Here is a 16,580-nt window from a genome sequence, read left to right as displayed (position 1 = left end):
GCTGATAACAGGTAGTGTGGAACCTTTGCGAGCAGAACTGCGCATTTTTTTTTCTGTGCGCAGACCCCTAATCAATGTACGGCTATATGATAATTGGGGGGGGGGGGGGGCTTGAACAATTTGATCGTATATATAGATTGGGGAGACTTGAATTTTTTTAGAGCATTGAGGGGGGATCTGAAAAAAAAATCAATCGCGATTCCTCAAGTTTGTGAACGCAGCCTAACAACAGGCAGATATCTACGACATAGTATAGGTAACAGCACAAAGTGAATTTCTGACAACGGCAGACCTTTCGCGCCTATTATTTGTCTGTACCTCAGTCAAAGCATGCCAAAAATCCATTATTTTAACCATGATTACACAATTTAATGTAAGACAGACCTTCAAAGACTATATCGTAAAGCCTTTCTGAAGGTTACCTGTCTGAAACAAGCCTTTTCCACACGGTAGACATAGTTTTGCAAATCATGTGACCCCCATCCCCTCTGTGCTGTGTTATTTCAGATACCCCTCCGATATTGTGTCAGCCTATACCAAGCCATGGTGAGTGAATGCGACCTAACAGCACTTTGAGTTATGCGCGCTAGTGAGGCCCAATATCTCTTGCACAGTGATACGTTTGTAAAATGTAAAGTATCGTATGTAGGTGCATCCTCAAAATAACAACTTGTTGCAGTGCTTTTCTCTTGTTTATATCGCTGAAATAACTGATGAAAACATGAAAAAAAAATCCGGAAAACCTTCGTCATTTAAATGTATTATTGCAAAATATATTTCAGGTTTTGCAGTAAGCTTATTGTTTCCTGGAGCCAGCCACTCAGTTTTCTCTGTACTTTTCCCAAAACCAGGAGTCGTGCTCACCTAAAGACCGGTGTACATTCTGTCATTTTAGTGATGGCTGATGGTATTCAAAATACAATGTTTCTACATGAAATTAAGAAATGAATTTCAACTTTTAGCTAACTTTCAGGTGATTTATTTTCTGTAAATAAGCTTATACTGTACCACACAGAAAGAAAGAAGGGAGAAGATGTCAATGGCCATTGCCACTCGAGAAATTAACAGATTATGACAAATGGGACGCTTTCGTTCGCATAATATTTTATAACTTTACCTAACTTTCAAGCATAAAGATGCATTTTCACATGGATTCATTTTTGGTAAATCTAACTACCATAGAAAGGGAAGAAGAGAGAAATGTCAATGGCCATTGCGCCCTCTCGATCTATTAACAAATTATGACAAATGGGGGCGCTTTCCTTCGCATACAACATGGCGACTGTACAGTCAGTAGTCAGTGTGTAAGCTGATGATACTCCCGTCATCGTTTATATGAGAAAGGATTAGAATTCTCAGGCAATTTTACAGAATTTAGATGCCAGAGAATAGAAGAAGGTAAGACCTCAGATATCACAACTGTCAAATAGGTAGTTTAAGAATGTTACACCTTGACAACCCACAGTCTTTTTCACGATCCCCAGGCCCAACGCAACATGTGGAAACCAGATATTCTTCCGATACATCATATCCACTGACTGTTATTGAGTAAAATTCGTACGTTTAGGATGTACTCAAAAGCATTGCACTCTGAAATCAGGTATCGTGATGCCAGTTTTTACGCTATGGTGTTGTGATTAACCCTTAAACCTGGATATTGCAAATCCGTAACCTTCCCAGTGTTGCCTTGTTTCACATGCTCACAAAAAAATTCAAAATTTTTCAGCCGTCGACCACAAACGGTTGGAATCCCCAATATGGTATACTCGTTGTATTTTACATTAGTGCCCTCTAATTCAGCAGCCAATGTCATTGCCAAGGGGCATGCACTTCGGGCAATATGGGACAGATACGGAATATGACCAGCTGCAAATTTGTAGCTCTACGGTGAGGCGGTCGGTGAGTTTTGGTTTTTGCGACCTCGCTCACCACTGCAGTAGAGCTACAATGCCGAAGGCCCTGAAGCATACAAAAATAGCACGCTGCACATGGCATGCATTTTGTGTAAAATCCATATATTTACTGCATTTGGTCATACTGATTTATCACTACTGAAGACTAAACACTATACTACACTAACCTTGTCGTTTATGGGGTTTGGTATTAGCACAGACACGTCGATCGCGTTCCATAACATTGAGCGTTTTCTGGGAGCCACCATTACCGAAGTTGGTAATGGCGGCTCCCAGAAACACGCTCAATGTTTATGGAACGCGATCGACGTGTCTGTGCTAATACCAAACCCCATAAACGACAAGGTTAGTGTAGTATAGTGTTTAGTCTTCAGTAGTGATAAATCGGTACGACCAATGCAATAAATATGTGGGATTTTACATGAAAATGCCGCACCATGTGTGGCGCGCTTATTAGTCCCCGCGGACGAAGTCCGGCGGGGACTTATAGATTGGGTCCCGTCTGTGCGTCCGTCCGTCCGTCCGTCCGTCCGTCATCAACAGTTTCTCAGACACTGCTGAACCAATTTCGTTCAAACTCGGCACAAAGGCATAGCACTATGACCTACAGATGCACGTCGATTTATTTTGTGATACGATCCAATATGGCCGCGAGGCAGCCATTTTGTTGCGATTTTTCATGTCTTTGGACCATAACTCAGACATCCTTGAACATATTCTGTTCAACCTTGGCACAAAGGCATAACACTATGGCCTACATGTGCATGTCAAATTATTTTGCGATACGATCCAACATGGCCGCGAGGCGGCCATTTTTGTGTGCGATTTTTTCATGTCTTTGAACCATAACTCAAATATCCTTGAACCGAGTCTGTTCAAACTTTGCACAAAGGCAAAGCACTATGGCATACATATTCATGTCAAATTATATTGCGATACGATCCAATATGGGCGTGAGGCAGCCATTTTGTTGGGATCTTTCATGTTTTTGGATCATAACTCAGACATCCTTGAACAGATTCTGTTAAAACTTGGCACAAAGGCATAACACTATGGCCTTCATGTGCATGTAAATTATTTTGCAATACGATCCAATATGGGCGTGAGGCAGCAATTTTGTTGCGATTTTTCATGTCTTTGGACCATAACTCAGACATCCTTGAACCGATTCTGTTCAAATTTGGCACAAAAGCAAAACATTATGCCCCCCATATGAACGCCACTTATTTCATGATATGATCCAATATGGCCGACAGGCGTCCATTTTTTTGCGATTTTCTCATGTCTCTGAACCATAACTCAAACATCCTTGAACTGATTTTGTTCAAACTTGGCACAAAGGCAAAGCACTATGGCATACATATGCATGTATCAATTAACCTTGCGATAGGATCCAATATGGCTGCAGAACTGCCATTTGTTGGAATTTTGCATGTCTTTGAAGCATAATTCAAAGGTCATTAAACCCATTTTGTCCAAACTTGGCACAAAGATCAAGCACTATGGCACACATACATGTATACATGTCACATTTACTTCGTGACATGTTCCAATATGGCTGCCAGATTGTCATTTTTGGATTTTTTCATGTCTTTTAGGCTTAATCATATGCAAATATTCCTTATCCAATGTTGTTGAGGCTTGGTACAAAGATAAAGTACTATGGCATACTTATGCATGTCTACTAATTTTGTGCTACAATCCACATGGTCAATATAGACAGCCATTGATTTCAATTTTATAAACATAGGTCACTGTCCTTCAATGGACTGATTTTGTTTTAACGTGATATGGCTGCATTCTTGTGCACATTAATTTGTTTCATTATATGATCCAAAATGGCTGATTACAACAACATACCCGATCCCATACCATTTCGAAAATTCCACCAAACCATGTGTATAGTATGTGCTGTCATGACACTAGAGGCAGTGAGGGCATCGTTATGTGTGATGTAATCAAAAGTTCCTTTAGTGGTCAACACCGGCAGAGATGAGTCTTTTATTGAACGTTCCTCAGATTACTTTATTATGCAAGTCACAGGCTGATGCACCCGTTGCATCATGTCATTCCACAGCTACCTAGACACCAAAGATTATAACAAAATGGACAAGCGGGGACTGTGTCATCAACGATGACTTGTTTTGTATGCTACAGGGCCTTCGGCATTGTAGCTCTACTGGTGAGCGAGGTCGCAAAAACCAAAACTCACCGACCGCCTCACCGTAGAGCTACAATTTTGCAGCTAGGGATATGACGAGATTTGCCCTGAAAGTGAGCCCGAAGGTTGGGACGATTATACCTAATTTCATATATGTATTAAGGGTTAGGTACATAAAGCAATCAGACTACCATTTAGCTTTATGATAAGGATTGTGTGCCCAGAAAAGGCCCCTAAAATGAACAGGCTACCACCATGAATGGGCCGTGTCTAAGTACACCACTTACCTCTCAAGATGAAATTGAAATGATATGAGAAGCAACTCACAGGAAAACAAAATTTTAGCTTATGAATTTTGAAAGTTATTAAAATACATCAAGATTGAAGCCAGGTGGCCATGTTGGATTGCATCACAAAACAATTCACTGCATGACTGAGTAGACAGTCTAGATGAACAGAAACAAGAAGTCTATGGCAAAGGAACAAGATATAGTAATTACAAGGAAATATATGTACTCTTCCTCACACTGCTTCCTCATTTTGTGAAATGAAAGTTATCGGATTCAAAACACTTGATCCTTTTTATTTTACCTTTTTTTCCTTTTGTGTCTCAGAAACCAGTACTGACTATGCAGTCCATAACAGCCCATACCATGGAGTCACAAGGTGTTGGCTTTTTACACAGAAGCCATCCAACATCAGCCAGTGGCCATTCTAAGTCAGGTTCAGGGCCTGGCAAAATACAGATTGCTGCGAGATTTGACCCAAGTTCAGAAAGCAGCGACTACTCAACTGATACAACCTCCAGTACATCATCAGAATCTGAAGACGAACCAGGAAAGGACAAGTTGCCACATCAACAAAAGCAGCATGTACAGCATGAACATCAACCATGGCTGCAAATGCGAGGTGACAATCAAGTGGAGCAGTGCCAACCATGCCCACAGCAGGAAGACGCTTTCCAACAGCAGCTTCAGCGGCAACTACATCTGAAACAGCATCTTGATGTCGGGGGAAAGCAACAACAAGAAGTGCAAATAAATGATCCAGACATGCCAGTGCTTCAGATGGGTGTGTTTTCTGAGCCAACACCGTACAAAAGTCAAACAGATCTCCTTCCCCCATCTGTCTTTCAAGAGGAAACGTCTGATGAAAAATCTGGTCCAAGGGCGTGGGGTGGTTATCCACACCCAGACCCGGTAGGAAATACCAAAACTCATAAATTTGCTCACAAGCACTGCAAGAATTATCCATACAGACACCTTGATATTGCAAAGCAGTGTGTTGTCGGAGAAGAAATGATGACATTCAGTGAGACAGGAGGAGATAAACCAGTGCAGATGAGACCAGAGCTGCAGCAAAGCGGCGGATTCAGAGAGCAGGATGAATTTCCAGGTAAATTTAAGAATGAGAGACTTGTTTACAGTGTGCCAGCCAAGATGAATGCTGCCTATGACCAGGTTTGCCAGAGTGTCAGTAGTGATGGCGACAACACCAGTGATGACAGACAGGCGTCTGAGAGTAAGGGTGGTGCTGTCATCATTGAGGGCTATTGGAGCGATGCGTCTGACAGGTCTTCAGCAGATTTGCGTTGTGATGTGCTGTGCTCTCGCTGTCGCTCGTAACTTTCGTAAATTACGAACAAAAATGAAAATTTACGAAAAAAATGAATGCCCGATCGGCCATTTACGAACGATTTGTTATTTTTGAAGCCTGATTTTCGGTCAAGATTGTGAATTCCGGGGAAATACTGTCATATCTCGTCTTTCAAAACCTACGCTGCCCCTATCATCGGCGCATCGACACATGGTGATAGCTGGCTTTGGACTTTGACCTGTAATAACATGAGCATGCGCGAAAAGGTTTCAAGATCCCCGGGTTTTGTAATCTCATAGTGGTGTGTCATGCATTACCACCCCATTACGGTAGTTTCGAGACACCCAAACACTCACATGCTGTCAACTTTCCGAATGGACTGTTGAAGGGGATCGAGGGAAGCGGGCAGTTACAAATACTTTGGATTGATAGTATCCAGTTGGGAAAGAAAGTTGGGCATAAAAACGGCAACTGATATGAAAAAAATACGAAACAATGAAACCGCCGAGCTAGAAGAGATCAAGAACAGTCAGCCTGAAAGACAGTCGAACTACAGCAGAACTGCAGTCCGGGCCGCGCATGGTTGAACATGTACTGCACAGTGTTTTCTGTGCATGGAGGTGGAAGCGAGCCGGAAATCTTAGATGTCATAGATTTGTCATTTGACGATCTGCAAATTGAATTTTTCAGTCAGCTTGCCAATTTTAATAGGTTTCCTTCAAATATTTACAAGAAACTGTCTCAGCAAATGTTATGAATACTGATAGTTTTCTATGATCCAGAGAAAATGCTGTGCACAGTCCCATGACCAAAAAGTTTATCCAGACAAAAAAATAAATGACGATCATCTGCAGCGTTTTAAAAGTGTAACTGTCTCTAAGAAAACATTAGCAGGATCACCAGTCTCAGTTTGCGTACTTAAATTTGATTGAGATGAGACAAAATTTGTGCGAAACACAGACTGCCAAATGTTCTGATCAGTGGTTGTTTAAAAAGAATTTAGAGATGAACATGGCATAATGACTGCAGCTATAGAGGCACCACCTAGTACCTATGGATGACGTGCATACTTTCAAAGTAACAGAGCTTTCCAAATATGAAAAACAGGGGACAGATTTTCTAGCATCAAAAACTTGTGCAAACACTGATAATATTTGATAATATTAATGACCGCTTCATAAATTAATATATATAATCATCAACCACTGACTACACACACAAAGGGAGTTATGATTTGTGTCACAATATACTTGAACATGTTATGTTGTGTAATAAAGATCAAGTAATTGAATAACATTCATTGGCCGTTGACCAAAATTACACACTTTATTGAGACAAGGAAGAAATTTCAATGTTACAAGCATTCATGACCCATGATGTACTGTGTTATTCAATAAATCTTTTGAAAATGCGTATCAAAATATGAGTGTTCATTGTCAAAAAAACTAAAAAGGGATTTTTCATTTTCTTTTGTCTATAATGAAATCATTCATCATTTCTATCCCCTTAAAATCATCTATTGAGTACCAGAAGTGCTTGTTGAAAGTTGGTGGGTTCAGAATAACATAATTTGTGCTTACTAATATTTTTTGAACCCAATTCGTAAATTTACTAACAATTTCGAAAGGCCAGGGAGAGCACAGGATGTGTCAGGTTATAAGGCTGAGAAACGCAGTTTGCACAGAGGTATGGTGCATGCAGCATGTTTTCAAAAGTTCTTTCTCGCTTGCAACTCTAACCCTTACATCACAAAACTTTGATATGACCCCCAATAGTGTTCAAAGGCAGAGTTAGACCACTGAGGACGGAAAACAGGTGGAAAGGTTACACCATGTGTTACAGGCTCAAGAACTGCATCTCTTTGTAATTTGTTCGCATTGAAATATCTTGAAATTTTCTCTCATGTTCTCTGAGTTCTACCCATAAAACAAAATAGCCTTTCACTGCGTTTCAACAATTTAATAGATGTCAAAATGGTAAAGTAAATTTTACAGTTTTCAATTCATTTGAAATTTCTTGATATTCAAAGAAAACTTGTCTTTTGCAAAATAATTGAAAAACAACATTCACGTGTGGGACATTTCATGCTGAGTGTTCTTATTGGTTAAAATATGTTTCTTTTAGGATTCTGATGTCCATATACATGTATACATACCAATGGGCATGTTCACTAGTTCTGCACATTTACATGAAGTTACCATATTTTAGTAGAGAACCCTTAACCTTGTCGAAATTTGCATAATTATGCATTTCCAGTCCATAGTTAATCATACTTTTATACACATCCATGATCTTTCAGTAAGTACGTTCTCATGTATCAAGTTCAGTTGGAATCATAACATGAAAATAATGGAATGCAAAAAGTTGCAGCTGATGGGCCTTCATGTATTTTTTTTCTAAGAATCACCTGTAATTTATGGAAGTACAGTGCATCGATTTACCAAACAGAAGTAACATTCAACAAGATAGTGTCAATTCAGTTTTCAGTGCGGTGTTATACTCTGCCTTTGCTATCACTCCATAAACCCTTCAAAATATGCATTGAATGGAAGTAAAAGAATTAAAAATTGATCATTCTTTCACTGGGAAAGAGCTTTATGATCATGTTATGTGCATGTCTGTGCATGTTTGAAATATGTCGCATGCATATGTGTTTGTGTAAGATGTGTTAGATATTCAAAGATGTAAAGTAATATGATCATATCATCCTTTCAAAGGATCATTTCAAAGTGTTAAAACTGGGATAATTTTGAAAGTGAAAATCAAGAGACAAGCATGTTTAGATATGATTCATCATACTTCATTTTATTATGTGTGTGTAAACTGGGAAATCAGGCTCAATGTAATTCCCAGGCATGCCTGGTAAAATTAATGGACATTGAGGATGAAGGTTGTTTTTTAGACAGCTGACAGAGTTGCTGGCATTGACCTTGCCAGTTGATACTAAGTGGGAGCCATGGTCTTTTGCTTTCTATGTACTACAAGCCTCATTGTTTTTCACAAATTGATAATCTGTTAGTGTCTAAGGTAAGTTCATTATAAGCCTGCTGAAATTCCTTTGGAATACATCGATACTTGGGTTATTTTTTGGATCAGATTGTGTTTTTCATTCATCTGATAGCATAAATGTTTAAATATTGGTTAATATTCTGTTTGTTCAGTCTTTTAGTTGGTTAGACTAGTGAGCTTTGGTGAATAATGGCAATAAATAATAATGACACTAAAGAATTTATGTATCAATCATTATATGGTGATACATTTGATCAGAGTCCAATCAACAGTCATAGACACTAACCCTGGATTGATACGTTGAGAGATACCGGTATGGCTTTCCAAATGGATTTCATTCTCTTCCTTCACTTTAGGAATAGGGAGAGGTAACTTCAGTGCGATAAAAAGCAATACTGCCCAATACGCAGTCGAGAATGCATTCCAAAGGTCGTCCTCGGATACCAGAGTACAGAAGCCAAACGCATGGACAGAGAGGCAGAGTTACAGAGAGGACTTCACCGGGGGGACCAGTTCTGCTGAAAACCTTCAACACCACAGGTGGCCCAGGAAGTCCAATCTGGAAGTCAATCACTCTTGGCACAGCGGTTACACCTACAGAGGCAAAGTCAGACCTCAGCCTTCACACTATGATAAAGGCAGTCAGCACAAAGTTAGACAACACTCTGGCAAGAAATACCGCCATGGGAAAGAGTTCTCCCGGGAAGACTGGAGGAGGATGCCTGGAGATGCTGGTAAAGCCGTGCTGGATGGAAGACAAATGCCAAGAGCTGGTGGCCAGGAGATGGCAGACTCCGACTTTGAAGCCAAGCAGAAATTTCAGACACCACAGGTGAATGAAAAGGATCTCATGCGAACGGAATATGACTGGCAGAAATCAAAGATAGAGAGGAAAGTCAAGGCGGTAGGTTATATCCAACCCTATTTCAGTTTTTTCTTTTAAATTATCTCTGCAGGTCACCAATAAAACCTCACATACAAAAAATCTCTGCATGTTTCATCTTACAGAATACATTCTCTTTGTTCTTAGCATTTCATTTACTAAGCTTGTGCAAGTTGTGGTAAGGCCAGCCTTGGGAATTCATCTACAAACAGCCATGAGTATGTGGTGACTGTGGCACTTAATCAAGATTTCATGATAACAGATATTGCTTATGATTTGCCTTAAGGTGTTTACGTAAGTCCTTGTATCACAAAAACAACACTCATTAGTTGTAGGGATATTACTTTTAGAATTCCTTTAACTAAATGTGTGTATGTGCGTGTGTGTGTGTGTGTGTGTGATAAGACTATAATAAAAAAGAGCACTGTGTATCATTTGTCATGAACTACCGGTATCTTGTCCCTCAGTCTGTTTCAACCAATTCTGTTCATCTGAACATCTGTTTCGTGTTATAGCTTCTGATTGGATTATCAGAAGAAACAATGGTTAATGTTGTCCAGGAAATTGAGAAGATTGTTAACACTGGTAATGTATGCAAAGATATCTTTAAGACATTATCAAAATGAAGATGTTGTTCATATTCAAGGTCTTGTCAATAAAACATAGTTTTCTACAGAATTTTTATGAGAAAGATGATGCAACATACACAGTCCAACTCATATTAAAGCTAAGGTTAGATATATATTGCTTTGACAAAAACTGTGTTGGCAACATGCAGCTCCATCTTAAAAGATTTAGTGGTGACTTATAAAGAGAGACATACCAGTGCTCACATTTTATAATGGAAAGCTTAATTCGGTATTTTTGGTTTTGATACCAACTGTTAATTTAGGCTTGTTCAGGCAAACTCTCTTTACTTGCTCTTTTTTTCTTGTACTGCAAAACGAATCATAAATCATAAATACATGTGGCTATTACCATGATGTTTTCAAATTCACAGTACTAGGTTCCAGTATACTTGTAAGTCGTGTGACAAGTGTGGCCTGACAAGTTTGTCGAAAACAGAAAGCATTTGATTTTTGCAAGGTTTTCAGGATGGGCTGTGAACACAACGAGACATAATGACAGTGGACTAAATATGATATCATGTCATCAAATTGTGGTATGCTTTGTTCCCATAGCTAACATTTCAATGGCTCCAATAGAATTTGTGTTAAGACATTCTGTTCTCGGTGTCAGCAATGCAGAGCTATTGGATTTTAGACTATTTTGGTTTCTCCTTATACCAACAGGAGTATCACAGCTTGCTAAATATCCATGGCCGAAGCAATTATTTATCGTCTTGGAAGAGATTATCGGCTATGCAGTTGAAAATCCAGAAGTTCAGGACCTGGTCTGTAGCCTGGTACTGCAGCTTGAAGGTATTTTCTCATTGAATTTGAGATTTCGCGCAAAATTTGGTGCTAGAGAAACAAATTAGCCAAGATTTACCGATATTTGAAATTCAAAATGGCTGCCATCCTTGTGTTAACTGGAGAAAATATGGAGAAAATAAAGTATTCGATTTTTCAAAAAACTAAGACTCCAAAAAGTTTTCTTACACCAAGACTTTTAAAGTGAATCCCAAAAAGTGGTAGATCAGAAAAGAATTGTAAAAGTTTGAGAGTCCAAGTATCTGTCCCTGAGGTGGATTCTACCCTAAAGTTTGTGCAAATTTATTGATTGTTGGAAGATATTATCAACTTTGCAGCTGAAAATCCAGAAGTTCAGGACCTGTTCTGTAGCCTGATAGACCAGAGAAGGATTGTAAAAATTTGTGATTCTAAAGTTGTCTTCGAGGTGCACTTTCCCTTAAAGAGAGACTTGTTTGTAAAACTTTAGATTATAAGAAAATAGCGGTATGAAGTTTTTTGATGGGCAAAACTTTTTTTTGTAGTTTGCAAGCACACCGTAGTACAAATGATGCCATTCTAATGTAATTCAAAGACACTTTATCAGATTGTTTTGTGGACTCCTTTTATTGCAGGCCTGGATACAGGTTTTGATCAACAGGTTAGCCAGGTTCTGTGCAAGAAAGTTGGGGATTATATTAAGGTAAATGATTTTCTGCAGCTGATCCAACTGATCAACAAAAATTGTATCAACATAGCTAGGAGAGACTATTTCAGTGACTCTAACAATGTTTTTCACTTTTTACTCCAGCGATCAAGTGGAAAAGGGAGAAATTGAGTATTGAAGCTTATCCCATGTTTTCAGACTGTTTTGCAGATTGGCAAGCTCATATCTAATGTACTTGGAAAATGGTGTTATCTCAAACTAAATAGCAATACTAGCATTTAAGAGGTTTAACAAAGACATTACAGTTGCATTTAGAGTACTTCTTAAGTTTGCTTGATTTTAAGTTCAGTACAAATACACTGTAGCTACTTTCTTATACTACTGAACACTTTATATCATGGTCATGCAAGTTTTTTGACCAAATTCCGATAAGGGATAGATTAGATCCTATTGTATTTTGTCAGGTCAGACCTTGATAAACTTCCTCTTAATTTCTCAGACCACTCGAAGTTACAGTGAACATTCCAAATGGTACAGTTCTCTGCTTGGCAAGTTGTATCTGATGGCCATTGAGAGTACATCAGGTCTCAAGGAACAAGTGTCAGCATGTGTACACAGCAGCATTGAAAAATGGATCATCTTCAACAGAAAAGTATGTCAAAACAGTCTCCTCTACTGCAAATTTCTTCACAATATGAGCAGAATTTTCAATGGGTATAATGTAAGCCCTTTGAAAATTCCGCTCATATTGTGAAGAAATTTCACTGAACTCTGTTCAGGTCCAGTGGTATTAATAATAACGGTTTAGCAAAACCAATTTTTTATCAAAAATAACTCAAATGGTATTTATTTTTGAAAAGCAAACAGTCAATTTACCTTTCTAAACATTTTAGAAATATGTAACTGTAAGTTAAGAAAGTCAGACAGCCTACTAAACTTCGACCATATGTTCAGACGTTATGTTCTAAATTACTGACAGGGATATCACCAACAATCAGACACCTTGCTGGATTCATACTCCAACTGCCTGACAGAGCTGCTCAGAGTGATTGGGAACCACTTGGATAAACACAACAAGGTTCTTTCTGACCGATATTTTGCCATGATGAGGGATAGAGTCTTGACTGATACGCATATGCCATGGTAAGCATTGAATAATCAGAGATATCATTTGGGTCTGATTGTGGTGGTAAATGCATAATTACAATTTGTCAAGTTACAAGCAGGAAGATGTTCAGTGTTATTTGGAGTAATATTTCTGTACCTTCTTCACTCTATGCTCGTTGATATTGAATACAATGTGCCCACAAAGCCGCATTGATGCACCTCTGACCAAAATATTAAAATCTCTCTAGCTCAAGAAAATTGTACATATTACATGTACAGGTATAGATATCTAGATATTCCTAAACCTCAGAGGTCAGGCAAACATCTATGCAAATAATTCTCCTTGAGGTCAAGCTTCTTAACTTCTTTGTGTAAGGGGATGTATTTCATCATGATGAAAGCAAGCACAGTACATTTGATATATTCCACACAGGAAAGTGAAGGCAAAACTGCTTGATTTGATGCTTCTGAGAGCAGCTGGCTGGGCAGAAGTACCAACAGTGAAAATACAACAAACTTCAAAAACAGTCACAGCCACACACAGAGCTGTTAACACTGATACTGTGGACTTCAAAGAGGCAAGTGTTCAAGTTAATGATACAGAAAATCCACCAGATGAAGCACAAAGAAAGGGTGAGTTTGGTTACTCTTCCCATATATTTGACACAAAGGCTACACCTGTATATTATGAGTGCCCTCATCAATTCCTCCTTGGTTAAAAGTCTCATGGATAGGAGGGGAGGCACCACATATATATTGTATGGCTTCCTTTGATTTTACACAAACTGCCAAGAGCCTTGTGCTTGGAGCACAAATGTCAATATTGCCCTATGTGTAGTGACAGTAATGTTGTATTCACCCCTTTTACCACCATGGTCCAGCCCCAACCTATTGTTACCAATGGTGATCGTGGACCTGTTTACCGATAATCAGGGGTGAACAGTTTGACACTTTTTCTGCCAAGTCCATATTTCACCACCAGGTCAAGGTGGTTAAAATTAATGAAACACAACATATTCCATATGGTGTATTTTAACATAATACTGTACATTTGAAAGCTGTTGAAAACATAAATACTGTAAACTTTATTTTCTGTGACCAAAGATGCTATAACAGACCAAGCCAAGCGGGTGAAAATACGTCATGTTTTGGCTCAATACTGCTTTTTACTGACTTGGCTGATTGGGAAGTGATACTGTCTGGCAGGAAAAGGGTTAAAGATATGCCAAAGTACAGAGTGAATGTTTTCTTTTAAATTCACAGTCACATCTCCAGTTATTGTCGAGCAGGATGTTTTTGATCCACCAGTGAAACAAACAGAGGAAGAAAGTGTAGTTGCAGCTGCAAACCCATACAATAAAATACAAAGAATTCTAAGAGAGCTCGGCCTGGGAGAGTTACTCATCAAATTTGTTGAAAATGGTATAAGGGTAAGGAAGTGAGAACCAGAGTGGTGGCTGCATGCCAGTGCCATAGTGTTTCATCCAATAGAATCTATGAGGGTGGCAGTTCCTTTTCATATCATTCTTGATGTACTGAATTATTCCAGTGGTACCATAGTCAAAACAATTTATATCTTCACAGAGAGTCAAAATTCCATAATTAGATTTCTACACAGCAACACAGTTAATCCCTGAAAAAGGTCGAGATACACTGAGTATCATTATGATTAATTGGCATTGTGTGACAAGAACAGTGGCGTTAACAATATTCCAAATTTTAACACTCTTTGATAAGCTCTTTTGCTTTCACTGACGATTAGTTTTGTACATAATAGTAAACAAAAAGGCTGTGAATTTCAAGCTATTTTTTGGTGGTGTGTGTAAAGTTCAGGTTGTTTGTGGAAAGGAGCAATGTCACTCTCAGGTAATGTTCTGTTGTATGCTTGGTTACTTTCTGAACAAGATAATGTAATAACCGTTACAGCGTAATTCTTTTTTCCTAGGATTCAGCTCTCATGGCTGACTGGAATGATCTCAAATCTGTCCTCAAGGAATGTGGATTTCTTCCAGGAATAATTCTGGAAATACAGATGTACCTTCAGACAAAAAGTAAGCAGTTCGGCAATGGCTTCTTGGTATGTGTTGGAAAAGGTGTTCTTTCTGCCAAAATATTTCATGGAAAATTAGGATTACCTATACAATTTATCGTTTCTCATGATTGACAACAGACATTCCTTTTTACAATTGTGTTAGTGCTTACCCATTCTTTTTTGCAGGACTGGGAGAAGTGTGTCAGAAATCTGATAAAAAAACTGTACCGGAAGAGAGCAAGAAGGGAAAGACAAGCATGTCAATTACAATGGGGCAGCTTGTTCAAAGTGGAAATGTTAACCTTGAATTGGCTGCACAGTATCTTCCAAGATCTGCAACCGAGAATAGCGAAGTTGAGAGGGTGCAAAACCAGACCAGATCAGTGGAAAATCTTGTCACAAAGAAAACAACAATCTCTTTTGGAAGTTCTGCACAGAAGAAAACTAGTCCATCAAAGTCAGCCACAGAAGCTGACCAGCTGCGCAGGTTTGACAAGGAAGAACTTAGGGAGGGAAATGGTCATGTAGCATTGAAGGCTAGTGCTGCTGTTGGTGGTGGTGGTGATAGTGGTGGTGGTGATGATGATGACGATGATGATGATAATGGTGATGATGATCATGAAGATGTTGCTCTGGTAACTGCAGGTGATGATGATGGAGATAATCATGATTGTGGTGCAGAGGAACATGAAGGTCACAGTCATGTTCGTAGGGACGATGGCATCAGCAGTAGAACGTATCCAAACATGTCTGCAGATGCAATCAGGCTGATTAAGAGTGAAGTGTTGCAACAGCAGGAAGAGTTTCAACGACAGCACTCTGATGAGAGATCATCAGTGGGCAGTCTTGAAATAGGCAGCAGACCAGTGATAAGCAAGGAGAAAGCAGAAAACCACTCCTCCGAAAAGGCCGTTACAGAGAAATGTTGGACACAGAAATGAAACAAATGATAACCCTATAGGTGGTAGAGCTGCAGAGAGTTTGAATGGTAGTCGGTCTTATGGATCTGATGAGAAAGAGATGGAGTGCAACCCAGGGAGTACAAAAGATGATGTATCTCTAAAGGAAATAAAGAAAGAGCAGTTTGGCAGCAAACATAAACAGCAAGATATGCTGAGAGACAGTACTTTCACATCACCTCACCCTCTAGACCTTGGAAATACATTTCATAAAAGTTTGTCTGAAAGCCAGAAACTTTCCACCGTAGTATCTGCAGAGCATCCAACACAAGCCAGCGTCACAAGTCAGGGATCGTCGCCTTCAAAAGCCAGGAAGTCAAACCCATTCAGGCACTGCGAAATCTGCGGCAGCAATAAGCACGCACTCAGGGCCTGTCCTGTGTATCAGAAGTACGCCCCAAGCTACAGAAAACAGGATGCAGAAAGAAAGAGGGATGACGTTGATGACTTGACCACGCCCCCTGAGAGCAGTGAGAGTATCTCAAGTGAGGACGATACACTGGCAACTGCAAATTTCGGTGCTCGTAAAGCGTGTATTCTGTGTGGAAGTCAGAGACATGTGACATTTCATTGTCCAAAGAAAGCCAACAACTTCTTCCTTTGAACATTTGCATGGACATTTTCGACGTAAGCATCATTGGAGATGCTAAACATAGTTAGTTGCTCTTATGCTGCTTGGATAAGTTCATATTCACTGTCAGGTCAAGTTGGTTAAAACCAGTGAAGCATAACATGTCCCATATGGTGCATTTTAAACAAAGTCTTGAAAATTGGAAGGCCCTAAAAACATTGATACTGTAAACATGATTTTTACTGACTTAACCTGCTGCAAGTTACCATGCAAAGTGGTTGAAAATACGGG

The 16,580-nt window shown here is 39.3% G+C and overlaps 1 protein-coding gene across 1 annotated transcript; it reads left to right on the top strand.

Moving 5' to 3' along the window:
• The first annotated feature begins 1,257 nt into the window (after window positions 1-1,257).
• Window positions 1,258-15,769, top strand: LOC139120404 (uncharacterized). Its single transcript, XM_070684800.1, has 12 exons — window positions 1,258-1,398; window positions 4,689-5,469; window positions 9,036-9,583; window positions 10,078-10,147; window positions 10,855-10,983; window positions 11,589-11,656; window positions 12,120-12,272; window positions 12,600-12,763; window positions 13,161-13,360; window positions 13,991-14,157; window positions 14,673-14,778; window positions 14,946-15,769. The coding sequence occupies exons 2-12, from the start codon at window positions 4,704-4,706 to the stop codon at window positions 15,698-15,700; spliced, it is 3,126 nt and encodes a 1,041-aa protein (XP_070540901.1). The 5' UTR covers window positions 1,258-1,398; window positions 4,689-4,703; the 3' UTR covers window positions 15,701-15,769.
• The last annotated feature ends 811 nt before the right edge of the window (window positions 15,770-16,580 follow it).

Source organism: Ptychodera flava, chromosome 20 (assembly GCF_041260155.1).
Source record: "Ptychodera flava strain L36383 chromosome 20, AS_Pfla_20210202, whole genome shotgun sequence".
Classification (NCBI taxonomy): Eukaryota; Metazoa; Hemichordata; class Enteropneusta; family Ptychoderidae; genus Ptychodera; species Ptychodera flava.
Note: the sequence above shows the minus strand (reverse complement) of the source record. Positions and strands in the feature narration are given on the sequence as shown.

Bases quoted from the DNA above. Each gene is read 5' to 3' on its own strand.
- LOC139120404 (XM_070684800.1), top strand. From the start codon at position 4,704: ATGCAGTCCATAACAGCCCATACCATGGAGTCACAAGGTGTTGGCTTT. The intron at 9,584-10,077 runs GTAGGTTATATC...TTCGTGTTATAG, and splicing joins TAGAGAGGAAAGTCAAGGCG to CTTCTGATTGGATTATCAGA. The intron at 14,779-14,945 runs GTAAGCAGTTCG...TCTTTTTTGCAG, and splicing joins GATGTACCTTCAGACAAAAA to GACTGGGAGAAGTGTGTCAG.